Raw genomic sequence first — 15,404 nt, forward strand, 5'->3', positions numbered from 1 at the left:
CCCGTGTATTACGTACCTCCCCCATCCTTCCAGAGTAACTCCTGAGGTGTTGCTCAGCCCTGCCACTTTTATTATTGATGTCAAAAGTGCCAGGCTCTGCAGGGACACCAGTGGGAGGTACATAGGTGCCTGTCTGGGACCCGAGAATCTCAGTTCTGTAACTTCGCCCTCAGTCCAAGGTGCGCTGCTGCTGTTTGGAGCTAAGGCTGGTCAAGCACAGGTTGTAGAAGGAGTTGGGGTCAAAGGCTGCACTCACCTCTTGCCAGCCTACCCACCCAGCAGCCTGTAGTTCACTGGGGCTTTTTGGAGTGCCCCAGTAGTGAGGGTCCAATACTAGGACATAGGCTTCCGTGCCTGACCCGACGCAGACTCCCAGCAAGGCCTTGGACCTGGCATCTGCGTCCCCCCCAACCATGACCGGGCCCCCGCCCCCTGCGAAGTGGGAGTAAAGCCTCTCCAGCTCCCCGTGCAGCCCCGCTCCCCGGGGTACGTGGCAGAGGCGTCCCTGGGACCCTCCAAAGTGAGCGAGGCAGAGGCTGGCCTCCACGCAGCCGATCCAGTCCCGGGAGCCCCGGAAGCCGGGGGGCTTGTCGCCCATGTCTTCCAGGGCCGCCTGTACGGCTGCCAGTCCAGGTACGCCCGCGGGCTGGCCCTCCGGCCACGAGCACAGCGTCTGCAGAGTGCGGTAGCCGCAGCCCCAGCCGCGGTCGTCCAGGCCGTCGCAGCCGTAGTGGTAGTAGAGGTAGTGGCCCGAGAGCAGCGCCAGGCGGGCAGGGCCGCGGCTCGGCGGGGGCAGGCCCACGTGGACGTCCCTCAGCGGCTCCAGGGCGGTGGGCGGGAGCGGAGGTCCCAGGCCAGGCACAGCGTCCTCCTAGCGGCGCGGAGCGACCTCAGGCTCCAACACTTCCTTTCGGCTCCGGGTCTTGGGCCAGCTGCCGCAGGACCGGCGCGCAGGCTGGGGACGCGCTCCCCGGGCCTCGTTGATCACCGCAGGCTGCAAGCGGCAGCCACCGAGCGGCACCGACCAAGGGGCTCCCACAATGCTCCGCCGCGTCCCGCCCGGCCCCTCCGCGGTGCCAGCCAGCCTGCCTGCGGGCCTCATTGCGCAGGCGCGAGCTCCGCCCGGCGGGGCAGGGCCGGGGGTTGGCCTTTGCCTTGTGCCCGCCTCGGAGCATGCCTGTTTCTCGCTCTCCAGCCCCGCTCCTGCATAGATTCGGCCCCCGTGATTCCGGCGTTCTGCCCCTACCCCTGGCTCCCTAGCCGCGCACACTCCCGTGGCTGTAACAGTTTATTGGCAGCCCAGAGGGGCGAAGGCACCGCGGGGGAGGGAGCTCAGCCTGAGACATGCAGAGGACCGGGAGCCCCGGGGGACGTCGGGGGTGGGGTGGGGATGGACAGGGTCTGGGGCTCGTCTGTGTTATAGCCCAGCCCTGAAATAAATAGTATATACAGCTAGGGGGCCGGGCGGAACGGGGGTCGTGGGGGTCCCTCCGGGGTCACAGGTCTGAGCAGCGATCCTGCTTGCTGTAGTGGTCGAACTGGTTCTTCCAGTGCACCATGTAGGAGCTCCAGCGGTGGAACTCGGCCTTCCACTGGCGCTCCGCCTCGTCGAGCGTGTCTGCGGCCCGGGCGCCCGGCGAGGCGGGAGGGGAGGACGGCACGAAGAAGGTCGGGGATCGGACATTTGGGCGGGTTGAAGGGGGGGCATGAGTGCAGGGAGGACGCACGGAGAAATGCAGGCGACCACGTGGGACGGTGGCAAGAGGATCAGGAGAATGTGCGAAAGACGAGAGGGAGGATGAGGGCAGAGGCGGGGCCAGAGAAGGGCAGCAGGAAGGAGAGAGGAGGAGAAAAGAATGACCGGAAGACAGGGGGACAGAGGGGACAGGAGGGGGAGGTTGGGGGAAAAAGAAGAGACAGAAATGGTTGACCGTTATAGCCCCAATGGGGGGTGCTACCCAGCCCGGGGCCTCCCTCTTCCCCGCAATGTCTGGCTTAGGTTCCAAAAGATAATTTTATAAAAGAATACTGGCTTTTCCATTTCCATTCAAACAACAAAGGCATGGGGGTCCCTGAGAAGGGTGGGAGGCACGGCCCCCTCCTCCTGCCCTGTCCAGTGTGAGTCTCTTGGTTTGAGGAGGGAGGGGGCACTGGGTCTGAGATCCCTGAGTGGGGCCCTTCCCCACGGTCCGACCACTCATTAGAGGAGGGGCCCCTATGGCCGTAGGGGAAGAGGCCGTGGTCACAGCCGCAGGAGGTGGGAGAGGAGGAGGAGGAGAAGCTGGTGGAGGAGGAGGAGGGGCAGGGGGAGGCCGGGCCTCGGAGCAGCCTCCCCATGGGTGAAGCCTGGGCAGGTGCTGGGAGCCTCCGAGGCTAGGGGGAGAAGAGAGGGGTTACACCTGGCCGGCTCCCACTCCCCTCCTCCCAGCCGCTGCCCGCTGGCCCCTGCGTACCGGTGGCGCTGAGCAATTTGGGGAGGAAGCGGTTCCAGAAGGCGCAGGCCTGGGCGCGCAGCCCCCGCCGCACCTCCAGCGGCCGCAGGTCCAGACTCACGTACTGCTGAGCCCCCGCCGTGTACGGGGGCCATTGCGGGGCCTTGGGGTCTCGGGGCTCATTGGGGTCCCTGCGGAAGGAAGGGAAGGCTCAGTCCAGACGGGCGGTGGGAGGAGGTGGCCCCCAACTCCCCGGGACCCCGGACTCTTCAGCTCTGCGGAGAGCCCCAGAGAGCCCGTCCCCACCCTCCCACCACCAAGTCACTCCTTTCCCTTCTCCAATGTGCCGGGTCATCAGAGTCTTCCCCTTCCTCATGCGCTCCCTGTCTCCTTCCGTTTCTCTCAGCTTTTCTGTTCCATCTTTGTTTCTCTCACTAAAAAAATGGCTAGAATGTCTTGAGCCCTTCCTAAGTAACCAGGACGGGTCCTATGTCTACGAACATCACATTTTTTAACAACACCCATCCGATGCTAGATTTCATTGTCCTTTTCTTGATCCAGGTAAACTAGTGTGTGTGTGAGAGAATGTGTCACTGCTAGTGACATCACTGGTTTGACTTAATCCAGCTCCAACTCCTTTGTCTTGGTCTCCCGTCTTTTTTTTTTTTTTTTCCAGAGACAGGGCCGCTCAGGCTGGAGTGCAGTGGTGCCATCATAGCTCACTGCAGCCTCAACCTCTCAGGCTCAATCAATCCTCCTGCCTCACCTTCCCAAGTAGCTGGGACTACAGGCAAGAGCCACCGTGCCTGGCTAAGTTTTGTATTTTTGTTTTCTTTTTAAGAGTCGGGGTCTTGTTATGTTGTCCAGTCTGGTCTCAAATTCCTGACCTCAGGGGATCCTACCACCTTGGCCTCCCAAAGGGCTGGAATTACAGGGGTGAGCCACTGTGCCCTGCCCCCTCCATGTCTACCTCGTCTCCTCCTCACTTTCCTTTGCCTCTGTCTCTGCAAGACCCTCTCTGCCTTCTCTGTCTCCTTTCTTTTTCTCTCCCCTTTTATCTCCTTTGTGAGCATGTCCCTCTCCGGCTGTTCTATCCTGCCCCTGTCCCACCCGTCCTTTCTGTCTCTGTGTGTCTGCCTCTCTTTGTGTGTCCTCCCGCCCCCGACTCCTGTCCTCCCCAGCCTTCTCCCCCTCTGCACTGCTGACCCTGTGCGGGCAAAGTTGGCCCAGTATCGCATCAGTCGCTGGGCGAAGATTTTCTCCTCCGCCGTGTAGTTTCGAGAGGGGTCCAGGGGGATCCCAAAGATGAACTCGATCTCGTAGCCGTGGGGCACCCCCATCCACAGAGGCCAGGAGAGCGTGGAGGCACGGTGTTCAAAGATGTAGGCGTAGACCCGGGCACCCTGGGCAGCCAGTCGCCCAGCCAGCTGGGCCACGGGGCACACGACATTGTGGTCGCCCACCACATCGCTCAGGGCCTCCCTCAGGCGTGCCGGGTCTTCGGGATGCAGCCAGTCTGTGTAATGCAGGATCACAGCCTCGGCTGCCAGGTCACTTACCTGGGGGACCCCGACCCGCACCCCGGCCAGGAACTCGGCCCGGCTGATGAGAGACTCGTTGTCTTTGCTGAAGCCTGGGGCCCCGTAAACCAGAAAATACGAGCCCTCATCCTTCACCACACCCACCAGCACCTGGGGGTGAGGGAGAGGGGGGTGGGATGGAGCGACAGGCACAGACAGACAAGTAGACAGAAACAGATGGACAGACAAAGAGCCAGAGAGATGAACAGTTACAGACCCGGAACCATGGACAGAGAGAGGACGAGATCAGGGGAGGGACGCAGAGAAAGAGAAAATAGACCCATGGTGGCTTTCCTGTTTGCCCTGCCGACCACCCTGGGATCTGAGCCCTCAGAGACGACTTCTGGGACTTCTGGGAATGGGCCTGGAGAAGCCCTCATGCCTGGGTCCCTGCAGGGAGGGGAGGGACCATTGGGACCCAGAGGAGCCAGCTTCACGCCGGCTAGCCACTAGTTACCTGCAGGCCGTGGAAGTCTCCCGCATTGATGAGGGCCTCTGGGGTGTCACTGAGGAAGTCTCCATCTACCACAGGCACGAAGGAGAACCGGAAGACGCTTTCTTGAGGCAGCACATGCCATTCGTGGTTCACCAGGACCTGCGCTGGTCGTGTCCGAAGGCAGGCTACCAGCTCTGTGTCATTCCCACCAGTGCCACCTGGAGGACAGCCCACAAGGTGGGCCAGCTGCGTGGCCCTGCGACGGGCCTCTCCCATGCCCACCGTGGCCCAGGGTCCATTGGGGGCACCGCTCTGCAGCACGGCCCTGTGGAACAGGCCCCGGCTGGGCGGGGACAGCAGGTGCATGCCCACCGAGGCGGCTCCTGCGCTCTCCCCAAACAGCGTCACTGATGTCGGGTCACCCCCAAAGGCTGCCACGTTCTCCTGCACCCACTGCAGGGCCAGCCTCTGATCCAGGAGACCCACATTGCCCGGGGCCTCTCGGCTCCCGGGCAGGGCCAGGAAGCCAAAGGCTCCCACCCGGTAGTTCATGGACACCAGCACAGTCCTCTCGGCCTGTACCAAGAAGCGGCCATCGTACACGTCCAAGGAGGAGGCCCCACTGTAGAAGCCACCCCCATAGATCCAGACGAGGACAGGGGTGGGGGATGTAGGCCGGGGGTATGGTGTCCACACGTTGAGGTACAGGCAGTCCTCGCTCAGCTCACGGTTGGGGTTCCACATCTCGGTGCCCTCAAAACCTGGGTATAGGGTGTCCACATATTGGTAGCAGACACTCTGGAAGGTTGTAGCGTCTACCACCCCTGACCAAGGCTGCTTGGGCTCCGGTGGCAGAAAGCGACGGGGTCCCATGGGTGGCTCCGCAAAGGGGATGCCCAGGAAAGCAGAGACGGGGCCCCCGGGGGTCTTCAGGCGAATGCCCCGCAGCCGGCCCCCACGCACCGTCACCAGCAGCTCTGCATCCTCCCGGCCCTCAGCCCCCACTCCTCCTCCCAGGAGCCAGAGGAGGAGGAGAAGGAGTGGGGAAGCCAGGGAAGGCGTGTGCAGCAGACACTGCGGGGGCCTCATGGCTGCAGGGCAGGCGGCGTCTGCTGGGAGAAAGAAAGGGAAAGGGTGAAGGGTCCGTCCAGAAGCCAGGAGGGAGGAGATTAGGGCACAGTCGGCCCAAGGGTTATCGCTCAGCTGCAGGGGAGGTGGGGCAGGTTGGCAAAGATGAGGGGAGAGAGGGAGGGAGAGAAGGAGACAGGCAGAGACAAGGACACAGGCGAGCGGGCAGGAGGGGAAAGAGATCAGGCAGACACCCATATCCAGACAAATGCAGGGAACAGAGAGGAGCACCCTCTCTGCCCCGCAGGGGTACACCGCCCTCACCTCTTCCTGGAACTGGGCCGGGCCCAGCTCGTGCAGTGAGGGCACCAGAGGCCTCAGTCCACGCACAGGCCACCCGACAGGGGCGCGGCCTCACGGACGGGCGGCGCCGCTGGGGGAGCTTGCGGCGGCCTGAAGGCGCAGCCCTGCTCTCCTGGGTCGGCCAGACCCGGGGCCCTGGGGGGCGGTGGGCTGGGCATTCAGGGTGTGGAAGCCTCAGGTCCCGGGGTTCCCCAAATCCTGCCTAGTCCACTCCCCACCCAACCCTGCCCCTTCTCATCCAATGTCTGGCACCGAGCGCTGATGCCCGCGGGTTCCCATCAGCTGCGCACGCTCCCAGCCCAGCCCCAGCAAACAGGCTCGCCAGCCCGCGTCCCCCAGGACTCGAGAGCCCCCCATTCGTCTGAAGCTGCCGTGCACGCCGCCGCCGGCGGAGGGCAGTAGAGACCGAGAAAAGGTCGGCGCTCCCCGCCCCGAGCCCGGAGCCGGGAACTTGGGGTGGGGGGCCTGGGGGCTCCAGGGCCTTGCAGAGCCGCCTGAAGGGCGAGCCGGGACGCCTGTGTTCCCGGGGCTCCGGAGATCCCCGGCTGCAGGGGCGGGGGCGCTATTTTGGGGGCAGCAGCTGCTACGGTTCCGGCATCTCCAGCCAAAGGATCAAAATTCCCCGGGTGGGAACTCCCCCCTCTCCCACCGGTCACCCCTCGCCCAGCCCCCGCCGCCCTGAGCTGGGGGGTGGTGGTGCTGCTGGAGATTAACTAGGAAACCCGAGTGGCGCTAATTATAACTCGGGGCTTCCGCCGAGCCTCCCCTTCCCAAAAAATAGAGATGGAGTCTCCGCGGGAGGGGGCGTCCTGGGCCTCGGAGGGGGCCTCTGCGGGGCGCTGCGCAGGGGCGCTGGGCTTGTGGCCCTGGGGATGGGGGTGCCCAGCCCGGCGCCGGGAACCTGCGCAACTCGGGTACCGCCCCAATTAGGGGGTGTCTTCCAGTGGCCCCGGACTAGCGAGCGATTGGGGGAAGGGGCGCTCGGGGGTCCCCGCGGGAATCGGAGCGCAGAGGCGGCGGCCGTCCCCGCGGGCTCGGGCTCCTGCGTGGGCGTCGGTGAGTGTGAGGCGGCCGGCGAAGAGTTCCGGACGAGTGCGGGGCAGCGGAGGGCGGCGCGGGGCAGGCCCGGGGACGCGGGAGCCGTCCCGTTAGGGGGGCCTGGACCCCTCGGGGAGCGCACGATGCCCCGGATGCGGGCCTTAAGGAGAGTCCCGGGCGGGGAGGGAGACTCACCTGAGGCGGCCGAGCCGGGCCGGGCCGGGCCGCGCCGGGAGCTGGAGGCGGCCGATGTTCCCCGGCGCAGGCTGAGCCGACTCTGACAGCCGCCGCCTCCGGCCCCCCGCACACACCCCCTCCGGGCCTCACGGCGCCCTCGCCCGCCCCCGCCCACTGTCTCCGCCCCCGCCCCTCCCCGCTCCTCCGGGCGGCCACCTCCCCTCTCTCTCCCTCCCTTGGAGCGGAGACCCGGAGACCCCGGGGCCCAGACGCACTCCAGTGCCAGACGCCGACCGACAACAGACGCGCAGTGACAGACGCGACCCAAAGACCTGCAGCGGCGGAGTAGACACCCACGTGACAGACAGACGGACAGAACCCCTTGGAGACAGACACGCGCAGACGGACGACCTCATGCAGTGACAGGCACAAACGCAGGGACCGACTTTCACAGACGGACGGACACACTTGGACACCCTGTCGGTCTCGCTCGAGGCTGAAGTTAGCGCAAGGCCAAGGAGCCATGCATCCCCGGCCACGACACAGACGGGTGGCATGGGAGGAGAGGGATGTGGGAGTGTGGCCGAGGACCGTCCCCTTAGGGGTCCAGGTGGCACTGGTGCAGAAAAGGTGACGTGGGACACTCCTGGGGATGAAAGGACACCTGTGGGAATGGAGACGTAAAACGGGATCGCTAGTGGAAATGTAGTGGGGGGGGGCATGGAGACAGGAGACCCCGGGGGAGGAAGGGGTGACTTGGGGCACCTGAGAAGGCAGGCCAGCGTGGTAGCACGCGCAAGGCTGCCGGGCGAGGCCGCACTCCGCGGCGGCAGTGGAAACTTCTGGAACCCCCGCAGGTGGGTCTGTGCTGGTTCCCTGACGGGTGACCTCGGACTTTCGTCACCAGGGTCCGGTCGGGGCATGACATCACCAGGCCTAGCATTCATTGGCCGCGCGGCTGGCAGGTGGGAGCGGCCTGGCCCGGGCGCCCCCAGCCTGCTCCGAGGGGCCTGACCCACGCAGATTGCCCCCCGCCCCGCCCTCCAGGAGGTCACCCGTGTGGACAGGGCTGCTGCAGCGGGGTGCCCACGCCCGAGGTGCAGGCGGCAATACCGCGCGGCGCCTGCTTCCTGGAGGCGGCCGGCTCGGGAGCCCCCGGGCCCCGGCGTGGGAGAGCGGCCGGCGCAGGCCAGCGTCGGGGCGTGCGTGCGCGCGCGCGGCGGTGCGGGGCACGGTGTGGGGTGGGCGCGTGCGCACACGCTCCCTCTGGCCGCGGCGCGCCCCGCAGCGCCCCGCAGCGCCCCGGGCACGCGGGCGCCGCCGCCAGGGACCGCGGGCACCGGGTCTCGGGGCCTCGCAGGGGTTGAATCCGGAGTCTTGCCAGTCCCTGGGCCGCGCGGTTCCCGGCTCTCCAAGCTGGGCACGCCCCACGCCCGCTCGCCCCACGGGAACCGGGTCCTGCAGGCACGGACTCCCGCGCTCCGCTCGCTGGAGACGGCCGCCAGGTGGCGCAAAAAGCAGCCACTCGGGCCTTGGAGGCTGGACTGGGTTGGGGGTGTTGGGGAGGTGAACCCCTCGCCGTCTGTGCCTACTGTCTCCGGCTCTCCCCGCCCCAGTCTCAGGCAACCCCAGATCCCCTGCCTGGACACCGAGGCTCCTTGTATCCGGCCTTCAGCGTTCTGGCCGCACTAGTTGAAGGCTCCCCACTGGCCAGACGATGTGCCCTAGTTGAGATCCCTGAAGGGCAGGTGTAAGTGCTGTGCATGGGGGAGGGGACAGGAGGATGGACGGTGGGTGTTGTTGCTGCGGGAGGAATGGATCTGAGGCAGGTTTCTAAGCGTGGTAATTATGAATTATTAAAATGATGGGGTCGCATGTGGCCCCTAGTGCAGTGCCTGTAATCCCAGCACTCTGAGAGGTCGAGGCAGCAGGATCGCTTCAGTCCAGGAGTTGGAGACCAGCTTGGGCAACATAGCGAGACTCCCTTCTCCCCTAAAAACTAAAATGATGGAAACAAACCATGAATGAGTGCTCTGAGGCCTGCCCCAGTCCTGAGGCTTTAGGGATTTTTGGCCCTGCTAGTGATGAAGGCTTGCCCCTGTCACCCTCCAGACGAGCTGTGCCACGCAGGTGTCACCTAACCTCTGTCGTCACGAGTTTCTAGGCCTGTACAATGAAGATAGGGAGGGCAGGGACAGTTTATCACCAGGGTTATCATTTCCTGGAACTATCCCTCTTTTCACCTTGAGCTCTCAGCAACCTTTGTCAACACAGGCACCTAACCTGTCAAACCAGGAGGCGTTTCCCTACATAGTCTAGCATAGTAAACTCCCCACCCTCCACAGCTGTCACTGCAGGGATGTCCTTGATTTTTCCCATTTCTTCTCTCACAATTTCTGTTTATCCAGGAATGAGCCTTGCTTCTACTACCAGTTCTGCCAATTCAGAGAATTCCCCTACCCCTCTTTTATCTCTGTCTCCCACCTTGGAAGGAGGCCCCATTTTTTTTTTTTTTTGGACAGAGTCTTGCTCTGTCGCTCAGGCTAGAGTGTAATGACGCCATCTCAGCTCGCTGCAACCTCTGCCTCCTGGGCTCAAGGATTCTCCTGTCCCAGCCTCCTGAGTAGCTGGGACTAGAGGCGCCTGCCACCACACCCGGCTAAGTTTTGTATGTTTAGCAGAGGTGGGGTTTCACCAGGTTGGCCAGGCTTGTCTCGAACTCCTGACCTCAGGTGATCCTCCTGCCTTAGCCTCCCAAAGTGTTGGGATTTACAGGCATGAGCCGCCATGCCTGGCAGGGAACCCCACTTCTATTACAGACTTTGATCCACATCTTCTAACACAAAAGATTCTTATTTCCTCTATTTATTGGTTAATATTCAATTCAGCTGTATGAGACCAAAAACCAAATAATGTCTTTAACAAGATATAATAGAGGCCGGGCGCGGTGGCTCATGCCTGTTGTAATCCCAGTACTTTGGGAGGCCAAGGCAGGCAGATCACCTGAGGTTGGGAGTTCAAGACCAGCCTGACCAACGTGGACAAACCCCGTCTCTACTAAAAATACAAAAAAATTAGCTGGGCATGGTGGCCCATGCTTGTAATCCCAGCTACTCAGGAGGCTGAGGCAGGAGAATCGCTTGAACCTGGGAGGCGGAGATTGTAGCGAGCGGAGATCATGCTATTGCACTCCAACCTGGGCAACAAGAGCGAAACTCCGTCTGAAAAAAAAAAAAAAAGAAATGTATTTCTTAGGCCAGGTGCAGTGACTGTCATCCTAGAACTTTGGGAGGACAAGGAGAGAGGATCACTTGAGGCCAGGAGTATGAGGCCAGCATGGCCAGTGTGGTGAGACCCTATCTCTACAAAAAATAAAAATAATTAGCTGGGTGTGGTGGTGCATACTTATAATTCTAGCTACTTGGAGCCTGAGGCAGGAGGATCGCCTGAGGCCAGGAGTTTGAGACCAGCCTGGGCAACATGGTAAAACCTTGTCTGTACTAAAAATACAAAAATTAGCTCGGTGTAGTGGTGCATGCGTGTACTCTCAGCTACTTGGGAGGCTGAGGCACAAGAATTGCTTGAACCTGGGAGGCAGAGATTGCAGTGGGCCAAGATCTCGCCACTGCACTCCAGCTTGGGTGACAGAGGGAGACTCTGTCTTAAAAAAAAAAAAAAAGACCTAGAAATCGGTCTTGCAGGGTTGGCATGGTGCCCTCAATGTCAGGGTCCAGGCTTCTTTACACAGAACCTTGTTGCTCCTTACACAGTATCTTGTTACTGCACCATCTTCTGCATGTGACTTCCACTGCATGGCATAGAATGGCTGCTGGAACATCAGCCATCACATCTACATTCCAGCCAGCAGGAAGGAGGAGGGGCTGAAGAACAGTATCTCCTATTTATTTATTTATTTATTTGACAGAGTCTCACTCTGTTGCCCCAGGCTGGAGTGCAGTGGCGTGATCTTGGCTCACTGCAACCTCCACTTCCCAGGTTCAAGCGATTCTCCTGCCTCAGCCTCCCGAGTAGCTGGGATTACAGGTGCGCACCACCATGCCTGGTTAATTTTTTGTATTTTTAGTAGAGATGGGGTTTCACCATGTTGGCCAGGCTGGTCTCAACCTCCTGGCCTTAAGTGATCCACCTGCCTCAGCCTCCCAAAGTGCTGGGATTACAGGCCTGAGCCACCATATCCGGCCGAACTCTTCCTTTAATGATGAGCCTTTGCCCAACCCCCCATTAAGTGAGATTGTAACCTGGCAGAATTGGGAGCCTGAGGCCACACAAAGAACATTCCTCCCTCTGCCCACCCCTTCCTATGTCCCCTACTTAATGTTGGGCCAGCCTTCCTGCTGGATCCAAGTTATGTCATCCTACACAGGATAGGCTGATTTCTCTTTGCGGCTTATCCATCCTTTTTACCCTTTTCTCTCTTGCTAGTTATGAGCATTTCACACATTTTTTATAGCTTGTCTCTACAAAGTCTTACTTTGTTTTCACAATTTTGTTAAATATTTAATGAGTGTACAGTATTTCCCATGCAATTGGCCAAATAACCTTTTGCTTAGTTGAGACTCTTTTCTGGCCGGGGGTAGAGGGGAGCGTGGGTGGCATACCCTTGTGCTCAGATTTTTTTTTTTTGTCTCATTCTGTCACCCGGGGTTGGAGTGCAATGGTGTGATCATATCTCAATGCAGCCTTGAAGTCCTGGGCTCAAGCAGTAATCCTACTTCAGCCTTCTGAATAGCTGGGACCACAGGTGGCACCACCGTGCCCAGCTAATTTTTAAATATTTTATTAATTTGTAGAGACGGGGTCTTGCTATGTTGCCCAGGCTGGTCTTGAACTCCTGGGCTCAAGCGATCCTCCCACCTCTGCTTCCCAAAGTGCTGGGATTACAGGTGTGAGCCACCACGCCCGGCCATCAGAACTGATCAGTACTTTTCTTGGCATTCCTTTTTGCCCATGAACTTGAGTGCTTCTGAAAGAAGTGAAATATGCAATTTAATTCACCAGTAGTACATTGAACTCCACGTTGCCACTCATCTTCCCTGGTATGACCTGGCATCCATCTGATATGGTCCCTGGCATGCTGGTCCAACTGGCTCTCAGATCCTGGTCTCACGGGTTCCAGCCAACCCTGACTTGGTTTTCAGTTTAAATGTTAGCAGTGCACCTTGAATGGCTTCTTGGGAACAGCTGGTGAGGTTACACTAGGTGCTATAGATGTTTGACACCCAGAGAGCTCCTGGCCACTCCTAGCTGCCCTGCAGGTATCAAGTGGCCAAGTGAGAGCTGTGCCGGAAGCACAGGTTCCATAGATGACCTTGGCTGGGGTTCTAGGGACACTGAGTATTTAACACAAGATTGGTGCAGAAGTGAGGAGGACTGGTTTGGGATTCTGCCACCTGGCTTGGGGACAGTGCAGGCTGGCTGTGAGGTTGGCCCAGTGGCCAGCTGGATCCCTTAAACGTCCACAACGTTGGGGACAACAGGGTGGAGTGGAAGAGTAGCCCAGATCCAATGTTGCTTTCACAGTAGCATGTATGGGGAGGAAGAGCTTGTTTGCCAGCCGCTTCCTGAATGCTTTGCTAAATATCATTCATTTAATTCTCGCTTGTAGCATTCAAATGGGGTAGGCTGTATTTTCTTTGCTTTTTTTTTTTTTTTTTTTTGAGATGAAGTCTCGGTTTTGTTCCCCAGGCTGGAGTGCAATGGCGTGATCTTGGCTCACTGCAACCTCTGCCTCCCGGGTTCAAGTGATTCTCCTGCCTCAGCCTACCGAGTAGCTGGGATTACAGGTGCATACCACTACGCCCGGCTAATTTTTTATATTTTAAGTAGAGACGGGGTTTCACCATGTTGGCCAGGCTGGTCTCAAACTCCTGACCTCAGGTGATCCGCCCACCTTGGCCTCCCAAAGTGCTGGGATTACGGGCATGAGCCACTGCGCCCAGCTCCAGTGGGGTAGGCTGTATTTTCACTACGATTTTTTTTTTTTTTTTTGAGACAGAGTCTCACTCTGTTGCCCAGCCTGGAGTGCAATGGTGTGATCTTGGCTCACTACCTCCTGGGTTCAAGCAATTCTCCTGTCTCAGCCTCCTGAGTAGCTGGGATTACAGGTGCCTGCCATCACGCCCAGCTAATTTTTGTATTTTGAGTAGTAACGGGGTTTCACCATGTTGACCAGTCTGGTCTCCGACTCCTGACCTCAGCTGATCCACCTGCCTTGGCCTCCCAAAGTGCTGAGATTATGGGCATGAGACACCACACCCAGGCTATTCTTAGTACAAATTAACAGCTGGGAAGCTGAAACTGATGCCCAGAGGCGTTATATACAGGTAATGATACGGAGGTTGTTTCGTTTCATCAGCTGGTAAATTGCAGGCTTTGGACTTTGGGTGAGAACTCTGACCTGGATGGGCTGGGCTGTTTCGCAGTGACTATCTCCTTCTGTGATTTCTGGAAAATCAACTAGAGTCTCTCAGGCCCTCCTGGCCCCTCCCTTCCAAGGAGAGAGGTGTGGGGGTGTGTGCATTGTCACGGGGTGGGGGTCCCTGCCTGAGTCCCTGTGCTTCCTGGGAGATGTTTATCTTCTGCCTCCCATTCTCCCCCAGGTTCTTCTTCCTCTTTTTTTTTTTTTTGAGACAGAGTCTCACTGTGTTGCCCAGGCTGGAGTTCAGTGGTGCGATTTCCCCTCATTGCAACTTCTGCCTCCCGGGTTCAAGCGAATCTCCTGCCTCAGCCTCCTGAGTAGCTGGGATTAGAGACCCATGCCACCAAGCTTGGCTATTTTTTTTTTTTGATAGATACAGGGTTTCGCTATGTTGCCCAGGCTGGCCTTGAACTCCTGGGCTTGAGCGGTCCTCCTGCCTTCAGCCTCCTGAGTAGCTGGAATCGATTACAGGTGTGAGCCACTGCGCCTGGCTTCCCTACTTTCATTCAGTTGTGACACCCTCCCATCCTTGTCCTGGGCACACTTACAAATGTCTGTGCTGCAGGCAACAGTGATGGCCGGAAACGAGAGCGGAAAGATCTTAGAAGAGTGGGGAGAAGTTATTTCCTGGCTGGAGAATATCTTTTTAAGTTACATTTTGGGCCAAGCACGGTGGCTCACGCCTTTAATCCCTGCACTTTGGGAGGCTGAGGTGGGTGGACTGTTTGAGCCCAGGAGTTTGAGATCATCCTGGGCAACATAGGGAGACCCCTTTCTCTACCAAAAATACAAAAATTAGCTGGGTGTGGCAGTGCGTGGCTGTGGTCCCTGCTACTCAGGAGGCTGAGGTGGGAGGATCGCTTGGACCTAGGAAGTCAAGGCTGCAGTGGGCTGAGATCGTGCCACTGCACTCCAGCCTAGGGGATAAAGGGAAACCCCGTCCTAAAAAAAAAAAAAAAAAAGGTTATATTTTATTTGGACAGTTAGTGAATTCATAAAATTGAAAAGGTATAAAGTGAAAAGTTCTCTTCTTCCCTGCCTTCTTCGACCCAGTATTCATTCCTAAAGCAGTGTTAGCTGTGGTCCTGTATTGCATGTATTACCCACTTTTTTTCTTCATTGTTTTCTGTAGCCCAAACAGGTACATGCATATATCATCAATAGGTATTTTTCTGCCCTGAATCCATGTTTTTACATAATTGTAGCATCCTTTACACACTCTTCTGTACTTGACTTAAAAAAAGAAACCTAGCTAATAGTATATCTTAAGGATAGTTCCAGATTCGTACATCATAGACTTTCTCATTTTTTTTTTTTAGACGGAGTTTAGCTCTGTCACCCAGGCTGGAGTGCAGTGGCGCGATCTCCAATCACTGTAACCTCCGCCCCCCAGAGTTCAAGCGATTCTCCTTCTTCAGCCTCCCAAGTAGCTGGGATTACAGGCGCCCACCACCACACCTGGCTAATTTTTCCATTTTTAGTAGAGGCAGGGTTTCTCCATGTTGGCCAGGCTGGTCTCGAACTCCTGACCTCAAGTGATCCACCCGCCTCGGCTTCCCAAAGTGCTAGGATTACAGGCATGAGCCACCACACCTGGCCCTCATTCTTTATTTTTTCCCTTTTTAATGAAAAGCTGCATACTTTATATTGCGTGAAGGTAGCATAATTTTATTTATTTATTTATTTGGAAATGGAGTTTTGCTCTTGTTGCCCAGGCTGGAGTGCAATGGCATGATCTCAGCTCACCGCAACCTCCGCCTCCCGGGTTCAAGTGAGTCTCCTGCCTCAGCCTCCCGAGTAGCTGGGATTACAGGCATGTGCCACTACTCTCGGCTAATTTTTTATTTTTAGTAGAGATGGGGTTTCTCCAT

At 58.6% G+C, this 15,404-nt stretch overlaps 2 protein-coding genes across 11 annotated transcripts; both read right to left on the reverse strand.

Moving 5' to 3' along the window:
* Positions 1-49: 49 nt before the first annotated feature.
* On the reverse strand, positions 50-1,166 carry UFSP1 (UFM1 specific peptidase 1 (inactive)). Its single transcript, XM_003278105.3, has one exon. It carries the CDS (start codon positions 596-598, stop codon positions 170-172), a length of 429 nt encoding a protein of 142 aa, XP_003278153.1. The 5' UTR covers positions 599-1,166; the 3' UTR covers positions 50-169.
* Positions 1,167-1,275: 109 nt separating this feature from the next.
* ACHE (acetylcholinesterase (Cartwright blood group)) lies at positions 1,276-8,275 on the reverse strand. Of its 10 annotated transcripts, XM_030797215.1 has the most exons (6): positions 7,860-8,275; positions 7,563-7,758; positions 4,470-5,557; positions 3,639-4,123; positions 2,454-2,623; positions 1,276-1,618 (listed from the first exon to the last, which is right to left on the reverse strand). In XM_030797215.1, the coding sequence occupies exons 3-6, from the start codon at positions 5,535-5,537 to the stop codon at positions 1,497-1,499; spliced, it is 1,845 nt and encodes a 614-aa protein (XP_030653075.1). In that variant the 5' UTR covers positions 5,538-5,557; positions 7,563-7,758; positions 7,860-8,275; the 3' UTR covers positions 1,276-1,496. The 10 variants fall into 10 exon arrangements, with proteins under 10 accessions (XP_030653075.1, XP_030653080.1, XP_030653079.1 ...); XM_030797220.1 differs by lacking the exons at positions 7,563-7,758; positions 7,860-8,275 and adding an exon at positions 7,452-7,531; XM_030797219.1 differs by lacking the exons at positions 7,563-7,758; positions 7,860-8,275 and adding an exon at positions 7,452-7,459 and having other exon boundaries at positions 4,470-5,560.
* Between the last annotated feature and the right edge of the window lie 7,129 nt (positions 8,276-15,404).

This window comes from Nomascus leucogenys, chromosome 17, assembly GCF_006542625.1.
Source record: "Nomascus leucogenys isolate Asia chromosome 17, Asia_NLE_v1, whole genome shotgun sequence".
Taxonomy (NCBI): Eukaryota; Metazoa; Chordata; class Mammalia; order Primates; family Hylobatidae; genus Nomascus; species Nomascus leucogenys.

What these genes read in the sequence shown, in the direction of transcription:
- UFSP1 (XM_003278105.3), bottom strand. Translation starts at nt 598, where the DNA reads ATGGGCGACAAGCCCCCCGGCTTCCGGGGCTCCCGGGACTGGATCGGC.
- ACHE (XM_012496468.2), bottom strand. Translation starts at nt 5,774, where the DNA reads ATGGGTGTCTGCCTGATCTCTTTCCCCTCCTGCCCGCTCGCCTGTGTC. An exon ending in GAGACTTCCACGGCCTGCAG is followed by an intron (nt 4,124 to 4,469) that starts GTAACTAGTGGC and finishes CCTCACCCCCAG; the next exon opens with GTGCTGGTGGGTGTGGTGAA. An exon ending in GCCAACTTTGCCCGCACAGG is followed by an intron (nt 2,624 to 3,638) that starts GTCAGCAGTGCA and finishes TTCCTTCCGCAG; the next exon opens with GGACCCCAATGAGCCCCGAG.